Source organism: Amyelois transitella, chromosome 2 (assembly GCF_032362555.1).
Source record: "Amyelois transitella isolate CPQ chromosome 2, ilAmyTran1.1, whole genome shotgun sequence".
NCBI classification, from domain to species: Eukaryota; Metazoa; Arthropoda; class Insecta; order Lepidoptera; family Pyralidae; genus Amyelois; species Amyelois transitella.
Genome location: NC_083505.1, coordinates 6,862,658 through 6,883,461, shown reverse-complemented (window position 1 = coordinate 6,883,461; position 20,804 = coordinate 6,862,658). Strand labels below are relative to the sequence as shown.

Below are 20,804 nucleotides of genomic sequence, written 5' to 3'. Positions count from 1 at the left end.
CTTTATCCCTCACGCGGTAAACAGAGCCAACTGGTAGGTAACTAGGTATATGGCTGAATGATAGAATTGAGATTCCAATAATGATAGCCTATCGCCTAAAAGAATCCCAAGTTTATAAAGCCTCGCCCTTAGTCCTCTCTTATGCCATCCGAGGGAAAGAGAAAGAGTGGTCCTATTCTAACGTGCTGACACATACAATAAATTAAGAAATGAGATTGCAGGGATTAACAGTTTCTATATATAGGTTATCTTCCTTTTGAAAATTGTATAAAAAGATAAAATCGAGTTCATCATCTCTTACTCGAAGGTGGTGTCATAACTCGGATGGTTTCAACACTATTCATATTAGTCACACTCAGCAAGTGCTACGGGTGCTACGACAGTTTTTGGGGCTTCGAAAGTATAGAATAGGTGTCATACAACCGCATACGTCGGCAAATTGCGTGCGACCACAGATATTAATAATTAATGTCGTGCGACTGAGCAAGCCTCCGTTTTGTAGACTAGTGTAATAGCGTGCAGTCTAGTTAGACTCTCAGACAGTCATGATATTGCGTGCTGAATAACGAATGGTGTAATAGGGGTCTTTGACATATCTCTATTTAGTTTGTGGTCTTTGCTTGGATTTGATTAGGGATGTGACATTGCTGATAAAAAATCGATTTTTATATAATCGATTTATTTTTTAAGTATGAAAAATCGATTAACAAATAATCGATTTTTCTTAAGAAAATAATCGATTTTATTATATTGATAGATTTTTTCCAAATTTTTCAATTTATGTCAAAATAAACGCCATATACATTATATCAATAGATTTATTCATTAAAAATAAACAACAGAATCAGTAAGTTCTTATACAGGGTGACATTTAATTCTACTGCATAAATTTAACTGTTAAGTGTACTCATCTAAAGGATATTTAAAAACGTAAAAAGAAAAAAATATCGGTTTATATTTCAGAAAGTACGAAAAAAAAAAGTATCAAAATCCACGATCCTAAATACGTAATATCACCCCGGCCGGCGGAAAAGCGACGCGTAAGATTCAGAGGTCAATGACACAATGCATTCAGCTGAGCGATCTCGACAACTCTGTACTTTACTTGATCTTGATACTAGAAAAATAATTTATTTTTCAGACATTTATTTACATGTTTAGTTTTAAATTATTTTTGTAGTATTAGTCTTAATAAAGCGTGTGACGTAGTTTTTGAGGGTTTTTTAAATGTGAAAATGATGAAGTTTAATTTAAATAAAAATAGGCTCAAACGGCTCAGAAGCATGGGTATAGTCTATGTTTAAAAGGATGCAGTTGTTTTAAATGTCAGCCTGTATAATCAACACAAATTAAAGTTTATAACAATCAAGTTTGAAAAATGAAGTTTCAGCAACGAATAATGAATAAAATATCAACCGAATGTCGGTAAAATACTGTTCATCGACTAATTCCATCTAGAGAATGTTTGATTAAATTAATCATCTAAACTGTTTTAAGAGCACAGAAAGAATGCACAGATGGCGTTAATGTAATATTATGGAGCTATGATAGTATTCTTTGGCAGTTCGCGTTCCGGGCTCAAAGCCAGAAGACAAAAACATAATTTCGGAGTGCATTTATTGGATGATTATAAAAATCGATTTTTAATCGATTATTAATTTTTAAAAAATCAAGTATAAAAATCGATTTTTACTTTAAAAAAATCGATTTTTAATCGATTTTTTCCATAATCGATTTTTTTTTTCACATTCCTAGATTTGATTTGATCAACTTTGAAGTCACGCTACCTGCTTGTTGTCTAATCTCATTTCTCAATTGCATTTTATCAATTTGTCACAGTAATTTCGTGAATATTTTAATGTATAATTTTTTGCAGATTAATTATATTAGTGTTTATAGACAAGTAAAAATAATAATTGGCAATATTGAGTGATATATCTTTTACTGAATTCATGATGTCATATTCCGCTAATTTTGGACTGTCTCTAAGCATTAGTGCAATTTTCATTACTTGTTTCATATTATCTGCTGATAATAATTATGTTCGAGCTAATGAAAATGATGCAGAAAGTATTACAAAGATTGGACAAGGGGTAGGACACATCATGAATATTTATTATTGGTGAGTAATTTGGTGTTATCAGATCATTACCTACAAATATTTTTATTGACTGTCAGATTTATCTTTTTCAGTTACTCTTGTGGATATAGAAAAGTTTTTGAGGATTATGCGGGCATTATACAACAGAAATATCCTGGGATCTCTGTGATAGGAGCAAATTATGATCCGCCAGGCCTCAATATGTATCTGTCAAGAATGATAGTAAGTTAAAATTTTTGTTCATTTGGTAAGTAGGTGTACAAGGGGTGCTTCTGTTCATAAACATATACTTACCTATATTCAAAAGCAAGTAAGTTCTTTCTTAGGCTTTTCCTCTGAATGACTTATGATATAATTATTTTTCTACCAAAGTAGAATTATTTTTCTACCAAATTGAAATAAATAAGTAAATAAAAACAAATAAGTTTTACCTTTTAATCTCCTAATGTTTTGAAATTAACAATCTAAACTTAAATGTTGAATGCATTGTAACCAACTAAAAGTATTAACTTCTCAGCTGCATTAGCACTGATCAATGCACTGGCCCAACTACTTAAGCTCTGACCAATGCTCGCCCTACCTTTATTTTAAGTATTAAATGTGTTACTATAAGTTTGGATATACAAAAATACTCCTTTCTTGCTTGAATAATTGATTTTCCCGAAGATCCAGTGGCAGATAGGTGGATGTATATTGGATTGTAGGTTCGGTAGCTCAGAGGATAAACTTTTTGGAAATGTGCCTCAACTATTTGAATCTTTATTCTACTAATTGAAAATTAACATAAAACAGATGAAAATAATGTACTAAAAACAATGGAGAATGTATGCTCGCGTTCATATTTGCAGTCATAGTTCGCAAAACTTTATAATCACGTTTGTCACTCACACATTTACACAAATAACACAATAAACATTGTGAAGTGTTGGGTAACGCGTCATCAAGAAGAGGGTAGCGTAAAAAGTCAATCGCGCCATCGTTTCCTTATCAATGCAACACAGCGTTTGCTTATCAATGCAACACAGCGGAGATCCATGGGGGAATGGTACGAAAATAATGGCTTCATACTGATTAGAACATTTGTGGAACAGTTTGACACTTCAGTGGTTAATGTTCGTCGAGTTTTGCACCGTGAGGGACTAGACAATACACTACAATAAGCAAAAATGTTCGACAGTATTTGGATTTTGAATGGGAAGGAACAATATTTAGGGACGAAAAGTCGTTTATGTCATTGCAACACGGTAGGCTTCATTTATGGCGAAGAAATGTGACTCGGTATGAAGAAAAAATATTGTGCCAAATATGGAGTCTGGACACATCTGTAAATATGTATGTATATGGGCTGGATGAGTGCTGCTGGACCTGGGGAACTGGTGTCGGTAGCAGGATGCGCTGCAGCTGCTCATTAGGTGCTAATGCTGGAAGACCTGACTTAAATCCCATAGAAAATTTGTGGGGTTTAATGCGAAGAATGCAGAAGCGTTGCAAACTCATTGTATGCAGGTTTGGGAAAATTTTAGGGGTACAGATATTAGTTTTAATATTGTATCATCCATGTGATGACGTTTGCTAGATGATATTTATACCTAGTGAAGGATACAAAATATTAAAATATCATAAAAAATATTACTCATTTTATAATATTAGATATCATTTAGATAGCAAATAAAGTAGCGTCGTCGAATAGTTGCAAATTTATATTAAAAGTACTATACTAACTACTTAGATAGTATTTTTAAAGACAGCTTCAATCATCTTTTCTTTATGAAAACGAATACTTAAGCTGTAACCTTAATAACAGGAGATTAGTAAATGATACAATTAGTGTAATAGACTATAGTAATATTATAAAGGTTTGTTTGAATGCGCTAATCGCAGGAACTACTGGTTCGAATTGAAAAATTCTTTTTGCGTTGAATAGACCATCTATCGAGGAAGGCTTTAGGCTATATGACATCACGCTGCAACTATAAGGAGCGAAGAAATAATGGAAAATGTGAAAAAACGGGGAATATTATTCATCCTCCTTAAGGGCTTCATTGATGCCCAAAATAACTATTCCAAGCGGACGAAGTCGCGGGCACAGCTAGTACGAGGGCGGATCCAAAAGTTCTAAGCCCGACCAAGAAAATGAAAGAAAAGTGGGTCTAAATTTATTTTTTATTTTTCGACATAGTCTCCATCTAGCTCAACACACTTCTTCCACCTGACCTTGTTTATCCCCTCGAAAAAAAAAGATCCCAGAAGATCGTTTACTGCGACTATCATCTCATCTTTGGTCGAAAATTTTGAGCCACTTAAGTGTTTTTTTTTTTAAATTTGGAAATAAATAAAATCCGATGGGGCTATATCCGGCGAATGAGGTGGGTGGGGCAGCAATTCGTAGCCACAATCATGGATTACAGACATTGTTTCAACCGAAGTGTGAACACGTGCATTGTCTTAATGAAACAAAACTTTCTTACGCAACATTTCCGGCCTTTTTTCTTCGTAAAAGGTTACAATAATAACTAGAATGTATAGTTTAACCTTTCGGTAAATAATCTACAAAAATAATGCCCTTCGCATCCCAAAAAACAGAAGCCATGATTTTGTTAGTCGACAAAACGACCTTAGCCTTTTTCGGTGTAGGAGATCTTTTCCACTGTTTGGATTGTTGCTTTGACTCAGGAGTATGGTGGTGAACCCAGCTTTCATCCATGGTAACAAATCTATTCAAAAGTCCTCGGGATCAGTCTCAAAGAGTTCCAAACAGTCTCGCGAAATTGTGGATCGGGACCTAGCGAGCAGAAACCTTATGGAACCCCAACTCTTCCGTTTTTATGTGTTGCCCCCGGCCATAACTAATGTTTGTTATCTCAGCTATCTTACCAATGGTCAAACGTCGGTCACTCAGTACGAGATCACAAATTTTATCGATGTTTTCTTTCTTGGTAGAGGATGTAGGCCTTCCACTCCTAGGATCGTCTTTAATGCTCTCACGACCGCGCTTAAACTCAGATACCCTCATATACTTAACCCAGCTATACTTCTTGACACTAAAATACGATGGAGCAGACTCCCCCAAAATGCTCACCATATCTTGATGGATGTCTTTTGGTGGTAGGCCCTTTTTATTGAGGTACTTAATGACTGCAAGGTGTTCAAGTTTTGGAGATATGAACGCGATCGGTACTGATGATGACGGATGCAGTAATTTTGAGAAAAATATTGTTTCAATGAAAAGCTATTTTGTTTCATAAAATTTATAATAATAAATATTAACATAAAAAATGTATAATGTATATTTTTCAGGGTCTTGGAAAGATGATTTTGATCATGTGTATACTAAGTGGAGTTAACATATTTGCTTGGTTAAACAAGCCACAACCTTCATGGTGGACCTGGTGCTTGGAAAATAAACTCTATGCATGCATGATGATGTTCTTCTTAGCAAACATGATTGAGGGTCAACTTGTTTCTTCTGGAGCATTTGAAATATCTCTTAACAATATACCCCTATGGTCAAAATTAGAAACTGGCAGAATTCCCCAACCACCAGAATTATTCCAAATAATTGATAATACATTGCAGTTTTCAAAAGTTGACATGCCAAATAATAATTTTGTACAATAATATGCTTTTTTTCTTATTTCTGTTTAATTGTATTCAATGGCTGACTAAAAGGAGCAGCAGGTTGTGGTGTCGTTTTAGTGAGAATATAAACAAACTTGTCATGTATAATGAGATGGATAAATTAGAAATTACAAATAGTTAATAAGTATAGAAGTTACTTTATTATAAAATATAGACATAAAAGGACCATTGAGGGTCAGCGCCAAGAGCAATTAGCAAACTTCAGATATTACTTAATTGTTTCTGTTAAATGACAGACAAAGATTTTGTTGTTCTTTTTTGCAATATGACAATTAATAAAATCTTAAAAAAATTAAAATGCATTTATAGTATTTCATTGTTTTTCTCAGCAAACATCAAGATTTAAGATTTGTACAAATTAAATGATTAGTAATGTAAAGAAATTATAAAGCTTTTGAATTATTCCAATAAAGGCTTGGCAATGAGTGATTGAACCATCAGCGCTGGCTCCATTTATATCCAACTACAAAAGGCAGGTTATTTAGATTATTTTGTTGAAAACATCAAAGTCAAATTTTCAAACAAGTATTACACTTGCAGAAGTGCATCTATTATGTTGTATAAATATTTGCATATTCACACAGTTTTACAGTATAAAATTGTCTAGTCACAGTATACAATAGATGTTCTTTGCTCATTCATATTGCGAAATTTGAAGTTGTAAACCCCTCAGAAATAAATATTTAGAATATTTCTAGTATATTTTATTTTACATTTACTGGCTCCATTACTTTTGGAAATTGACTCCCTGCATTTATTATTTTATTAATTAAAAAGTGCTAAGAACAAGTTTTACGAGTAATCAACCAAAGTACTTTTAAAAATATACTTATTGTAATAAAACTTAACTACTTATACCTTCATGGACGGAAACACGTATTCCTCGTTGCGTGGATCAACTGGTTATACACAACTAGTTCATTACATAGACACAACCAAATTCTTGCATTAATTTTTATTTCCCATACGGACAATTAAGTTCAATAGTGTGCAACACTGTAACACTCAAGGTAAGCATTTATTATATACAAGCTGTTGCTCGCAACTCCGTTTGCGTGTTATTGGAAATACGAAGGTGACATATTAAATTTACTCAAATTCGCCAAAATAAATTTCGCATTACAAAGGATATAATTTGGATTGGTACAAATAAACATACAAACTGTTTATTGAACTCACAAAATATAAATGCACATTTCTTGAAATATGAGCAAAGAAAACTGCAGAATAAGCGATGTAAATTGCACTGTACCTATTATCGCAACACTTTTATGTATATTTACACTTTGACAATATTATTCTATATCTATAATATTTTCTTATATATGAGGTTCGACAATTTCGACACCGCCCGCGCTGCGCAATTTTGGTACAGGGTCAGCATATTTGCCTATCACCTTCGCGTTCCAAGTTCGATTATCAACTACATGCAGTTCTTTTTTTACTACAGAAACATTACTTTGGAGTTTTTGATGTTATTCGAAACAAAAAAACTCGGTAGCTGGGAGACCGATTTCTTTTTATCAAAATATATGTTAACACGGACATTTTTATGTATAGCTTCATGGAGGATGAGTTTTTAAGCGGCTGCGGTTCAGTCGAGCGGCGCGCGGCACATGGGGCAGGTGTGTCGCAGCACGAGCTCGTGTTGCTGCGCGCACGCGCCGCACGCGCGGCACTGCCACGCGGGCGCCGGCAGCAGCGCGCGCGCCGACACCGCGCACACAGCGAACGCGCGCCCGCACCCGCCGCACGACGTGCTCCTGCATATATATATATGGCATCGTGTGTTATTTGTACTTTACTCTTGTCTTTATCAACTTTGATTCGTTAAAATTCGACTTGTGGCGACATCTGTACGCCACATGTCATAAAAATAAAACCACGCGACGCTATCAGTTAATAACAGCGCAAAGTCTAAACTGCGCAAGCAAAGATTTCACAGAATGGAGCATATATACATACAATTTTTCAAAAAAGAATAGGACCACTCCATCTCTTTCCCATGGATGTCGTAAAAGGCGACTAAGGGATAGGCTTACACAATTGGGATCCTTTTTTTTTTTAGGCGATGGGCTAGCAACCTGTCACTATTTAATTATATTAATTCTATCATAAAGCCAAATAGCTGAACGTGGCCATTCAGTCTTTTCAAGACTGTTGGCTCTGTCTACCCCACAAGGGATATAGACGTGACAATATGTATGTATGTATACATACAACCTCCGACACAACATCGTCGGAGCCGTGGTTCCCAAGGCATAAGACCTAGCCTGGCGGAAGACCTTTGGTGGCGGTCGAGCCGAATCATCGCTCCCGCTACAGACTAATGGAATTAGCTCATTTATCTAGTGCAAGCTTCCATGCTGGTACGGCAGCAAAGAATATAAAATAAACCCAAGCCTAAGGAACCTAAATTACGATATAACGAATCCATTAAAACATATTTGTCGCAGAGACAAAAAGCTCACCATTCCGGAATACTAAGTTGACAATCAGGGCAGTCGATCTTATTTCCTTTAACATCTTTGGGCCTGCATCTTGTAAAAATCTCTATTGCCAAATTTTCAAATGTATTGGGCTGGAACAAAAAATATAAGGAAATATTTATAAATGTAACTAAGATAATATACCTAATTACCTACCTACTGTAGGTATATCAAAATAACAATCCTGTATGAATTTCGATGTTGGTTTGTCATCCTGATATGAGGGTTTATGGCATAGGTATTATATTATACTTAGTAATCATTCACCAAAGGGTATTTTTTGAAAATTATCATGTAAACTAAGCCTCAGACAAAAATATTGTAATACAATAGGCTAGTTGTACAATTCAAGAGTTTCAATTTAAAACACACAAAATGATCCCATATTTCAGCAGTGCAATAAACACTAGTTGACTTTTTTTTCAGGTCTGTTCTAAATAGTTCATATTTATTATTTTGGAAAAATACGCACCTAATTACAATATATACCTACTTAATTACATTTGAAAAAACCTTTTAAAGTCCTATTACAAAATCATATTTTTCAAAACGAGCGAAAACGCTGACTGCCATGGTGTTGTATTATCTGTGCTTTGACGTCATAGTATATATAACAAAAAATAGACTTGGCATGATACGTAGGGTATAAGTATCTTGTTTTCCTACATTGTAAGTCCTATCCTAAGTGTCGTTACTTATTTTACTTGGTCCGAATAGCGGGTAGAAGATTTGCCCCGTGGTCTTTTACCGTCTACTTTCCCAACAACCCTGTTCACATTCCCTGAAATGTAAATAAATAGCGAAAGAGCGATAGTTTATCGCGCGAGCTATGTAAATTATTTCGCTTTTGTCGTTAACTTAAATTTCAGGGATAGTAGCATCTTCAAAAGAATCTTGCCGCTTGGAATCATGCCTATGAGTGGAGCGAAACCTTATGCTTTATTTATGTGGTTTTAGAAACGCGTTAAAAGAAACCTTAACTCACATCTAAGGCTTCCAGTTTAATAAATGCTTTCGAACATAATTCAAATGCTCTTGCTTGGATGGCTATGGCCGCTATTGTACACCAAACCTGTAAGAGTTAATAACATAATTATTAATTTACGCGGACGAAGTCGCAGGCAACAGCTAGTTATTAATAAAGAGTAATAAGTAATTGATTTGTTATTGCAGCACTTACACTACACATAAGGAAGTAATGTGCTTAAATATTTTTTATATATAAACTATTTGAACAGAATAAGGTAAATTCAAAAGATGTTTTAAGTACTGTAACAAGGAGGCTCTTTATTATCATTCAGAGGTACTAGTTTAGAATAAAACATAAATGATTTATCAGATTGAAAAAGGGCGGCTACGTATGTCCTGTCCAAATATATCGATAATCTAAGTAAGTATTTATAATAGCTTTTCATATATTCTGTGTAATCTGTAATCTAATCACTAGTAAACATGAAGAATACTGACATCTTACTTCCTACTAATATTATAAATGCGAAAGTGTTTGAGTATGGATGTTTGTTACTCTTTCACGCAAAAACTACTGAACCGATTACGATGGAATTTAGTATGTAGGTAGCTGAAGACCCAGAATAACATATAAGTAGGCTACTATTTTCCCGGAGTTCCCGCGGTATTGATAGGGTTTCCATGCGGACGAAGTCGCGGGCGGCCTCTAGTAAAAGTATAATACAGAATCTATAATAATTTATAGAAGATCCCGATGTCCCCCGTTACAATTTTAATTCGATTGGTTTTTCGATTAAACGCTAATTTCCGAAAAGAATTATTTAGATGCAATATCGACGTCAACTAGTGGTGTAATGGTTGACCTGTACGTGTTGCGAGGGATGCAGGTCCGGCGCGCACTGGCGCAGCCTCGCCGCGAAGCGGAGCGCCGCGTCGGGCCGCGCCGGGCCCGCGCGGCGCGCGCTGCCCGCCAGCCAGTGCTGCGCGCTCGCCAGGCGGTAACTGCGCACCGCCTCGCGACTCTTCGCACCATCTGCGCACGTGAAAATATTTCCTCCCGATCAGAATGCCTAAGTAGCAAAAAATTAAAAGCGAAACGTCTTGTGAGCAATCTTACTAGCTAGTTAATGTAGCAAAACGTCTTACTATCAATACGTCTATTACAAAACGTCTATTTAGTACACGTGTTTCATGATGTACACGTATAAACATAATTAGTCTTTAAACAATTTAAAAACAAACGATAGTCTTTCTAAACCGAAGTTCTAAGGATATTTATTTTTTCCTAAAAACTTAGGTGAATTTGGCGAATCAAGAGATGCAATAGTAGACTGCTGGAAACTATACCTACGTCCACCTGTGTCGTGGAAAGAAGCTGGCGGAATCTAGAGCCGTAGACTTTCTGGTACAAAGTAAAAAACAATCGCTCTCTCCGTGAAAAGTCGTAAAATACTCGTACATAAAAGGCGTAAACACATGTCAAAATAAAACGAAACATTCTTACCTACTGAGTTCTGACTGTATAAGTGCCCCGCCAAGATATATAATTTCTTTAATCGAACTGGAGATGCTTTCGCAGCTGCTTCACTGTTAGCCAACTGAAAAATAAAAAAATGTTATTTTGTGAATTGCAAATTGCATTGCAAAAAATATAGGGCAGAAAAAAATTCTAGTAAGAAAATAAGTAATAAAGCAAACCTGAAAAGCCATAGCAGCTGCCTGTAACATCCTTCCCGTCTCCTTTAGCTGTATAATGCCTTGAATTGAAGGCGTCTCAGTAAAACTTTCGCCAGATTCTGCCAAGTTATGCTTTGTTTGCCCGTCCTAAGAAAAACGTACCTACAGTTAAGTGTCAAAATACTTATTTCAAGGTTATCTTTGGTTACATTTGCATATAATTTTTTGTAGTACATAGGTATCTATTTATTTACATTAATTATAATTTAAAATTAAATGTATTTTTTATTTACATAGGTAAATGAACATAAAAGTTTAAAATGTGGGTGTACCAGCCACACATAAACATAATAAGATTGTAAATACCTAAACATAATTGATGTAGGGAGGTGTTGTACTGAACGACGTTATTTTATCTGTAACTTTATATGTTTACCAGCGAGCTTTTTATTATGTCATAAAACGGGACAGCGATAGATAGTTACAGACCTTTGCAAAAAAAGGGAGTGTCGTTTGTTTCCCGGCATTTTATAATAGGACTACTCCATCTCTTTCCATGAATGTCGTAAAAGACGGCTAAGGGAATAGCCACATTCAGCTAGTGCAGCTTTTACGCATGGTACAATTGGGTGTTGTTCCCCCGTGAAGATCAAATGGCAACTGTTTCGCTTTAAAACCTGACTTGCCCGATTTAAAAGTTACCACGATATTAGCAACTTTAATTTAAGTTACCTTAGATGGTTTAGACGATCCTGTAAAAAGCTTTGCCAATGATTCGTTGTCTTCTAGAGCCATGTAACATTTCTTTAATCCCTCTGTATTATTTGACAGTGAATAATATTCCACAGCGCCAGACCTATACAAAAGAGTTTTGAGACTTAATAAAATAAGAAAACAGATTCATCGATGTTTTTGCATATTCTTTTCAGTCCACGTTTGATACATGCTTTGAGCTAAAAGCGTCAGTTACATTTTTTTGTTCTAAAACTTTAATCATAATATATAGATTGTAGGTAAAAGTTCATCTGCATGTTCAATCATTGTATTAAATCACTCATTAAATGATATGTAAACGAGTCATGAGGCCTTTTATTTAGGTGTCATCTTATGGTAGTCATAGATACCTCAAATTATCTCGGCCAACCGTGTGTCAAAACATTAAAAAATACATACCAATTCTGCCTATCGATGTAGTAGTCGCCAATATTGCTGTAGACCTGTTTTATTTGAGCTTCGGTGGTGCTAGCAGACATCTTCAACAGTTCCACCACTCGGAACCAATGGCCCAGGCGTTTACGCAATGCTATTGCTAAGTCGCTGCAAACCAATTTAATTTCATAATGTAGGTAATTTAAATACCTCTACTCCTCCTTTAAATATTCATAACTCGGCAGTCGGTATCGGTTATAACTAAAAGCACTTAAGGGCCACTTTTAAATAAATAAAGGTTTACCCGTAACCATTATTAGTATTTTTGAAAGGAAATGGGTACATCGTTTTAAGTTCAATCAGCTTCATAAGAATCATCAAATCCTTCGTATTTATATCTACTCCTTGCAAGGTAAGTAAATTTATCGTCAATATACTTGTGTGTGTATGCCCAGAGTTCTTTATTTGGTTGCGTAATGTCTTGTTTTAGAAATGCAAAAGTTCAATAAATATAGTACCTAGTTGTATTACTCAATTGATGAAGCAACACATAATTATCACCTCACCCGCCGTATCACGTGATTATATGAAGTAGGTTCTTAAAGCTACAAATTACCTAAATACAAATACATAGAATACATAATATCAATGTTGAGTTGGTCTTTTTCTGGCTGAGCAAATTCTTCTTTATAGTAAAAATAATAACTACCGTCTATCTTCATTGTGATATATTTTTTCCGCCCCATCGAAATCTTTAAAGTAGGCCAGTATTTCTGCTTTTTTCAGAGCATTGGAATGCAGGGCGTTCAGCCTAGCCACGAATCTGATTCCGGCGTAGTCGTTGCGGCGCACGAAAGCCGCCTCGGCCGTCTCCAATGCGGACTCTTCTTCGAAATTCTTCAAAGCCGCCTCCGCTAACAATAACCTGATGATCATGTATAAATGAATGCATCTTTACAAAGATACGCCACTTTTAAAATGTTGCAAAGAATTGAAGGTACTCGCCCAAAAAAAGAGTAAACTATCTGAAACACTGTTTGTAACAGAGTAAACTACTACCTCCGCCTGACTATGCCATAGTTCGACCTCTGTGGCATGGTGCAGCAGCATTTTGCATGATTGTGTCAGTGCGCTACAAAGTATTATTACAAAAATTTGGTGAAAAATATACTAGAAGCGTTCATTGGCTGAACCTTAATGTCGCTCGCAATAAAATATTCTAATAACTTTGTTATAAAGAATACATACCATAACTGTGGATGCGGATTGTCCTTTATGAAATTTTCGGCTTCCTTCAAGCCGACCTTTTCTATAAGTTGACGAGTGTCTCTCAACGATTTCACTTCAACTCTCACTATATGTTGCGGTGTACATTTATCGGTTATGTTATCCAATAAAGCCATAGTAATTTCTAATTCCTGAAACGAGATAAAATCGTTATTGTTAATGGTCTTAAAGTTTAAGAAATGATATTTTGCAGGATACTATATGCGGGCTTCGTTTTATGAGTCCTTGAACTCGCCTTGAACTGGCACACGTATCCCTGCCCCGCGAGCGGCTCCTCGGGCTGGGCGTCGCGCAGCACGTAGAGGCGCGCCTTCTCCGCGACGGCCAGCAGGCGCGGGTTGTCGGCCGCCCACCGCGCGCCCCACACGTCCTTGCGGAGCGCCGGCCCCACGCTGATGTTGTTGGCCATGTCCGTGTCCAGCAAGTATAGGGCGCCGGACTGATCGATCACGTAGAATTTGCTGGAAGTTGGCACTTTGGTTTTAGATGTACTTCAGGTGTAACTAAGCTCTGTCTTGGCTAGATACGACCCATTGAGGGTCTGTTCGTACGTGATGACGGAGAAGATGAGACTAGTTAACAAGAAGAATAGTTAATGTCAAATATTTTAGCATTAGTTATATAGCCAAACTAGAGAACACCAGCGGCTCCCCCCGCATAAAGCGAAAAATCCTGAAATCTACCGTTCCCGCAGGAGTTTATTTTCTACATGCATAGCAACTATCTGCATGCCTAATATCAGCTCGACCGGTCCAGAAGTTAAGAATGTGCGGTTATAGATCAGGCTATTACCTTTTTGTTTTATATGTATAGAACATAGGCCATACTTTAACAGAGCACAAAGTATATACCTACGCCATACTTAAATATGTACGTATTGTTATAAAAAAAATATTTTTGTTTTAAAATAAAAGATAGATAGTAGATACCTAGAATTTGAATTTAAACCCATTTTATAGGGTTTCGAATTCATGTTGATGGAGGTAATCTTTTTGAAATTGACCAGAGAGAACAATAGAATCACGCCAGAGTCTCGCCCCACCAGCAAATGTGTGTCCGAGCATGTTATGCAGCAAATCGTGTCTTCCTGGTATCCTATATCCGACGATATCGGCGACCCATCAGCATGGTACAGCTGCTCTGTACTCCCTGAAAAATCGGATTATCAATTCCGGAGATATGCGGTACATGCATAAAAATACGGTATATTGAAAACCTCCTCTGTTTTGAAGTCGGTTAAAATATAAGAAAAATTCGTAAACCATGTTTTTATATAATTGGATCAAGTAAGTAATATTTCAAATTTGTAATTTAATTCCATACACGCGTTCTCTCTATCCAGAAGACGGCTTATATTATATCTAAAACCAAATTGCACTTATTGCAATAGAATCCATTAGTTATTAATAATTATGCACTACATATGTATGTACATAGGTACAAGTTTTCGAGGATGTACTAATCCGGACTTTCGGGAGACCTAAATGCAGCTGACTTTGTTAGACTTATTTGTTTAAAAATTACTAAACGTGACGTTCTTAAAACTATAAGCAATTTCCATCACTTACTAGGTCGTGATGGCGTAGAAAACTTCCAAATAAGAAATGATTCTTTCGAAGCAGCTACCACCACCGCCTTGGAGTTGATTGTCACGTACATTACGGGAATGGAAACGGCCTTTGCTAAAATATACATGCTTATTAAATATTTAAAAATATTAAAATAATGCCTTTCTAAAACACAATAATTCTCCCTCTTATAACCCCTATTTAACGATATAATTATACTTAAGTTATGTAGACGTCATTAAGCGATACCTTGCATTCTATTTTGATAAGTAATTCTATTTTTATTTAATTATCTGTAAAGACATATCTTAAACTCGTTTAAATAACTTTTGTTAAAAATCGCTTTTATAACCCTAAATAACGACATTTATATATTTAATAAAATAAAAATAAAACAATGCCAATGACCTTGTAACTGATGAGAGATGGCGCTGTTATTAAATGTAACTTTTATGACGGAATTTCTTTATAAGCAAAAACTCTTATAGGTACCTACTTATATGATATTCATAAGCAGAACTCACCATCACATTGGATTCCTTGTTCATTTGAAATAATAAGTGTATTCAATGCAGATATAACACAGTATTCACCCAAGCCACACATGTCCACGACGTTTGGTATGTGGTTGACCCAAGACTAAATAAAAATATATGAATTAGATACTATTTAAACCTATGCCTAATTCGCTTTCATCAACCGTAGTATAGCCCATTTTTAAGTCCTTTTAATCCTAGTATGGATTAAAAGGATATAACTATTGTGTAAGTGTAACTTTATTTTCTTTACGCTTTAAAAGAGCGGCGATATTAACATAAGTATGTTCTTTTGTGTGATAGCCGACGGGCTGGTAAGTGAACAATAACAACAGATTGACAATATTTTTCAGCTATTAGTTATAAATTATGTCCGTTACAACATAAGAAAAACTTTTTTCCTTATAGATGGTGCTTTTGAAACAAAATTCGACAGCTTGATATTTCGTTTTTTTTTAATGTTTTTACCTGATATGTAACTGTATCCCAAAACGTCACTGTTTCAGTTCCAGAAACAAAAGCAAGGGTGTTTCCATAAAAAGCGTATTTATGGTCAGGCTTCACATTCGCAAAGTATATAAAAGAGTCAATGGCTATAGCTAAGCGTAGAGATCTCTTTTCCCAAGACAAAGCTCGTAGGGCGCCACCAGGGACACGCAGAGTACGAACATGCTAAAAATAAAAGTTAATGTTATGTTTACTTATATATGTTCCTACCTACGCAAAAGTATCATTTTTGTTTGGCGCGTAAATATGTGAGCCATTTAGAGAGCGCCATTTGAAATCGCAAACTAAACTGTCCCCTATTGTAATTACTATTATTATGAACGAGATAGCGGGAGATATTTTGTTTTTGAATTTAATTTACTTGCAATAATAAGAAATTTTTTTTCGAGTTTTTTACGACGGTACAGTATTACACACAACTTAATTTAAGTGTGAGGATAATCATAAATAAAGTTTTATCTAATGTATGAAAATTGTAAAACCAACCTCTCCATAGGCACTAAAAAACTGTACAACATTGGTTTGGTCTGCTGTGCAACCGGCTGCAGCTAAAATTGTACCATTATGGTTCCAGTGGCAGTCCGCAGCTAGCATGTTAGTTTCAACCACAATACTATCTGAAAATTTTTTTATTGTTTAAAAAAATTTTTAAAACTTAGCTAATTTTTTTATTAACTTAGTTTGGTTTGCGAATGAAAAAAAACATCTGTTCTGTACAAAACTTTTCGTACTATTCCCTCCAGTAGGTAGGTACTTATAAACAACAAAATTTTTAATTTAATTTGATTTCAACAATATTCATAATTACATAATATTATACTCTACCTTCTTCTATGCAGTTTTTCATAAGAATAATAGATCCATTTTTGTAACATATAGCCAGCACGGGTCTGTTGGTAGGAGCGACACCCGCATACCAGTCCATTGAGATAATTTCCATTGATCCTGACACTCCGTTAACCGCAACAGGCATCTAAAGGGAGAATATAAAACCATTCCATTATTCCACAGTTTCAACGATAAAGGTCGGCCTCTTTGGCGCAATGGAAATTGCTTGCCTCGGAGTCAAAATGTCGGGTTCGACCAAGTCAAGTAAGAAAATAAGACTTTTAAACTTTCGCGTTTCATGATTAATAATGTACATTTATATATTCGCGTTAATTCCCGTTTGCCTACATTCCACAAGTCTCAAATTTACTTCGGTGCTAGCTAAATCAGTGGATTTGTACCTACTTATAGATATTTTCAAAAAATTGTTTTAAAGTTGTATTAAAGTATCTTATGGGCACAGGACAACATTCAATGTGATGACCGGACATGGTTGCCTCGGTCATTACCTGTATTGGATTGGAAAAGAGGCTACCGAGGTCTGCCATGAGTGTGGGGAGCTGGATGACCAGCTTAGAAATAGGGGACCTCCCACTGCATAGTGTAGTAGCTGCGATGCTGTGCTGCGAGAGGTAATTGGAAGCAGTGGTCTCCTTCCGGCCGCTGAGAGTTTGAGTCTACTGTTTGACTCTACTGTTCGCCCATAACAACAAGATTCCCAGCACAGATGCGCCGGGCCGCCAGAGGATATTGTGGTGAAATGCCTGCGATCCCATAATGCTCTTAAAATGGCAAGAAGGGCGCACGGAGGGGTTTTAGTGGGTAGGCTAGTTCATTACGTGCCAGGAGTCCTACAGTCTCCCGGGTGAAGACCTGGGGGTAGTCCATAAAAAGGATTTCCCCTTCGATAACAAAAAGAAAGGACATTCAATGAATGATTGAATGGCAGAAAACATTCAATGGCAAAACTTAGATCATATAAAGACTTTATTTTTACTTAAAACTTACAGTAAAATTTCCTTGTTCATCATACAAATGTAGTTCCCCATTAGTGAGTGCAAACAGAAGCAGTGAATTGTCTGGTGACCACTGCACAGCTGCTAAACCAGGCCCTTTGATATCCTTGCCCCAAACTCTGGATCCATCCACAGATCCCACTATGACAGCACCTTTAAAGTATGAGTTAATCAATGTTAAAAAAATACATGTTACTAACATTATTGTGATACCCATTTAATAAGTTTGGCAACCTCTGGGGCTATTCACAAACTTTGATAAGGCGTAATATGTTTTATCTTCCTTATCTCTTTGGTTCCAATATAGTTATATCAGATTTCTGCCTTATACAAGTTGGTGTAATAGTCCCAGAGGTTCTAACTACTACTTATATTAAAGTCATGGTTGCCCCCATGTTATCAATTTAATGGATTGCAGAAAGAAAAAAATATTATTAATTACCATCCTCATATGCTATGCATATTTTTTGACCATCTGAACCCCATGCCATACTTGTGACAGTAGATTTGTTTCTGTTGTTTATCATTTCTTCATACCAAGATCCCTAAAACAAAAATTGATTACTAGGATATTTGTTACTAATAATAAAGTTTTCTAGTACATCCAGGACTCCTCTCCAGAAAAGGGAGAGTGTAACCAGGACTAACATTATGAAGAAAAAAAAGATTATCACATACATATAATCATGAGTTTATCCCTTACAGGTCAAAAAGGCCAAAAGTCTTAAAAAGAGTCAAAGGCCATGGCTATGGCTTACTGATGGAATTGAGATTCCAATAGTAAAAGGTTGCTAACCCATTGCCCAAACTAAGAATCTAATTTCTTTATCTATCTAATATCTAGTCTAGCCTTTACCTTGATTGACTTTTACAATCTACATAGGAAGCTAAGTATCAGAAAGGTGATTAACTTAATACTATTTAATTTAGTACCTTATATAACATCCACACAATAATAACACCATGTTCATCACTTGTTGTCAGTTTTTGAAAAACTTCATTCCAAACAGCAACACAGAGCTGGCCTGTGTGACCTTCCAAGCTTAGATTCATTGAAAGATTTCCACTGCCTCCTTCAATAAAGAAATACGAATTATTAAAAAGTATATTTGGTTTGTTTTCACTTAAGGCTACTATTTCAATACTGCTATGGAAACAGCTGGGGAACTCAGCAATATGCAGGGATTAGATTGGATTAAATTCCATGGAAAAAAAAGTATGCCTATGTCACTCACTAAGGTAGTTTCTATATATGTGCCAAATTTAGTTAAAATTTGTGCAGTAGTTTTTGAGTTTGTTTTTACAAACATAACAAAGTACAAAAAAATCTCTTTATTAATAGTGTAAGTAGATGTGGATTAATAGTGTCGGTAGCATTTTTTATGAAAATGGTACATACAACCAGTAATAGCATGTTTCTGCTGGTACTTATTTATTTCTCTTATCTCCACTAAGCTTCACTCCACTTTCATCTGTATGTCAACCTTTTCATCTTATAACACAGCCTTACTTTTTATATTTTAATATTAGAATAACATAAAAAAGTTTCAATTTCAAACATAAGCCAGAATAGTTAATAAATGTTTTTTTTTTTTTTTTCTAATAGGTAATTAATCTCTTACCAGATTCTAACTTCAGTACTTTGAGCATTCCATCTTCACCCCCTACTGCTATGTATCCAGAAGAGTGGTTCCATGCTAGGCATGTGACATTTGACTGCTTTGGTATAGCTATCTGGAATACAGATTTAGAAATTTAATATTGACGATTATACAAAAAAATAAACTCTTCTTTTTGTTGGTATTATATAGTGATTCTAAATTGAGGAAAGTTACACATTAATCAAGACAAGAATTTCGGATAGGCATGCATCTTTAGAGTGATTTTTAGATTTAGTTCCAAAATGCAATTTTATTCACAGGCAAAAACAACTGTCTCTAGAAACTGTAAAAGTTGAAAAGTGAGGAAATGATTGAGGGAGTAGGCGATCATGCAATTAGTGAGAAAAAAAATTAAGTACCTTTTTACTCATATAAATAAACATAATGAAATAGTCGTCAAATCTGTAGCGTTAATAACTTGTTATTCAGGGTTCAAAACCTTTAGAAAAGGTTTCTTTTTTATGATTGACTACAAAATTTTCAAATCACAAAAATATGTTATATCTTAGATTATTTAATTGGATAAATATATATTTAGTTCCAAATTTTGTATGTTTGGATTCCCATCCCATAAAAGATTTTTCATTTCTTTCGATAACAATTTCACTTCGCTTCGCATCGCTTATCTAAGCGTATTTTGAAAAGCGTTGCCATGACAACATACAATTTTCCCTTAAATGACAATGTCAATGAAAATGTGACAGCGTCAAGCATATTTTTCATCTGTGGACCACAGTGGACAAAGACAAATTTAGATCAGCCCCCGTAATATCCATGTGTGACGACGTTTTTATCGCCTAAGAACTATAGCGGTTTCGCTTTTTATTAAGAAGTGAAATAGGACGTGACGTGACTTTGGTGAGTCTTAACTTTGGATCGCGGGTCACGGCGCTTGTGGTAGATTGAATAGAATGCTTAAACCTTAGTTTATTGCAAGCGACAAAAAAAAACTCAATGCCATTGATTGATAGAAACATACAATTTTGACATTGACAAATGACATTTTTCTTTCATTAGTTCAAACTGTGATTTCAAAAAAGGGAAATAGAGGAAAAATTCTGGAAACAATCAGGAAAATCCACGCTAATACCAGCGTTGCCAGACCGTACCAAAAAGTACGGTTTTCCGTACTATTCATCACACAACCGTACCACTATCGTACCTCAGTGCAGACCGTACCTTTTTCGTACCTTTTCCATATTAGTAGTTTATTTTTCACTACAACCTACAAAGGGTAAAAAACAATAAAAAATCGCCTTTTTATGTTTTGCTCAACATTCTGAATTTGTGTTCAAAAAACTTTTTTCTTCCAAACAAATAAAACTTAGCTGTTTGGATTACATTCATTGCCTTTCTTACTAAGAAACGATGAACTTA

The 20,804-nt window shown here is 35.4% G+C and overlaps 2 protein-coding genes across 2 annotated transcripts; one reads left to right on the top strand and one right to left on the bottom strand.

Annotated features, from left to right (window-relative positions):
• Positions 1–1,756: 1,756 nt before the first annotated feature.
• Positions 1,757–6,433, top strand: LOC106137556 (thioredoxin reductase-like selenoprotein T homolog CG3887). The gene is made up of 3 exons (XM_013338405.2): positions 1,757–2,122; positions 2,194–2,323; positions 5,399–6,433. Exons 1-3 carry the CDS (start codon positions 1,953–1,955, stop codon positions 5,717–5,719), a joined length of 621 nt encoding a protein of 206 aa, XP_013193859.1. The 5' UTR covers positions 1,757–1,952; the 3' UTR covers positions 5,720–6,433.
• LOC106137557 (WD repeat-containing protein 35) lies at positions 6,074–20,054 on the bottom strand. Its single transcript, XM_060954828.1, has 22 exons — positions 19,787–20,054; positions 19,389–19,500; positions 18,700–18,839; positions 18,209–18,311; positions 17,759–17,919; positions 16,748–16,895; positions 16,409–16,539; positions 15,884–16,087; positions 15,404–15,518; positions 14,880–14,993; positions 14,241–14,460; positions 13,547–13,772; positions 13,273–13,442; positions 12,734–12,949; positions 12,049–12,192; positions 11,608–11,731; positions 10,897–11,022; positions 10,703–10,796; positions 10,062–10,231; positions 9,215–9,301; positions 8,212–8,321; positions 6,074–7,503 (listed from the first exon to the last, which is right to left on the bottom strand). Exons 1-22 carry the CDS (start codon positions 19,808–19,810, stop codon positions 7,335–7,337), a joined length of 3,108 nt encoding a protein of 1,035 aa, XP_060810811.1. The 5' UTR covers positions 19,811–20,054; the 3' UTR covers positions 6,074–7,334.
• Positions 20,055–20,804: the final 750 nt, after the last annotated feature.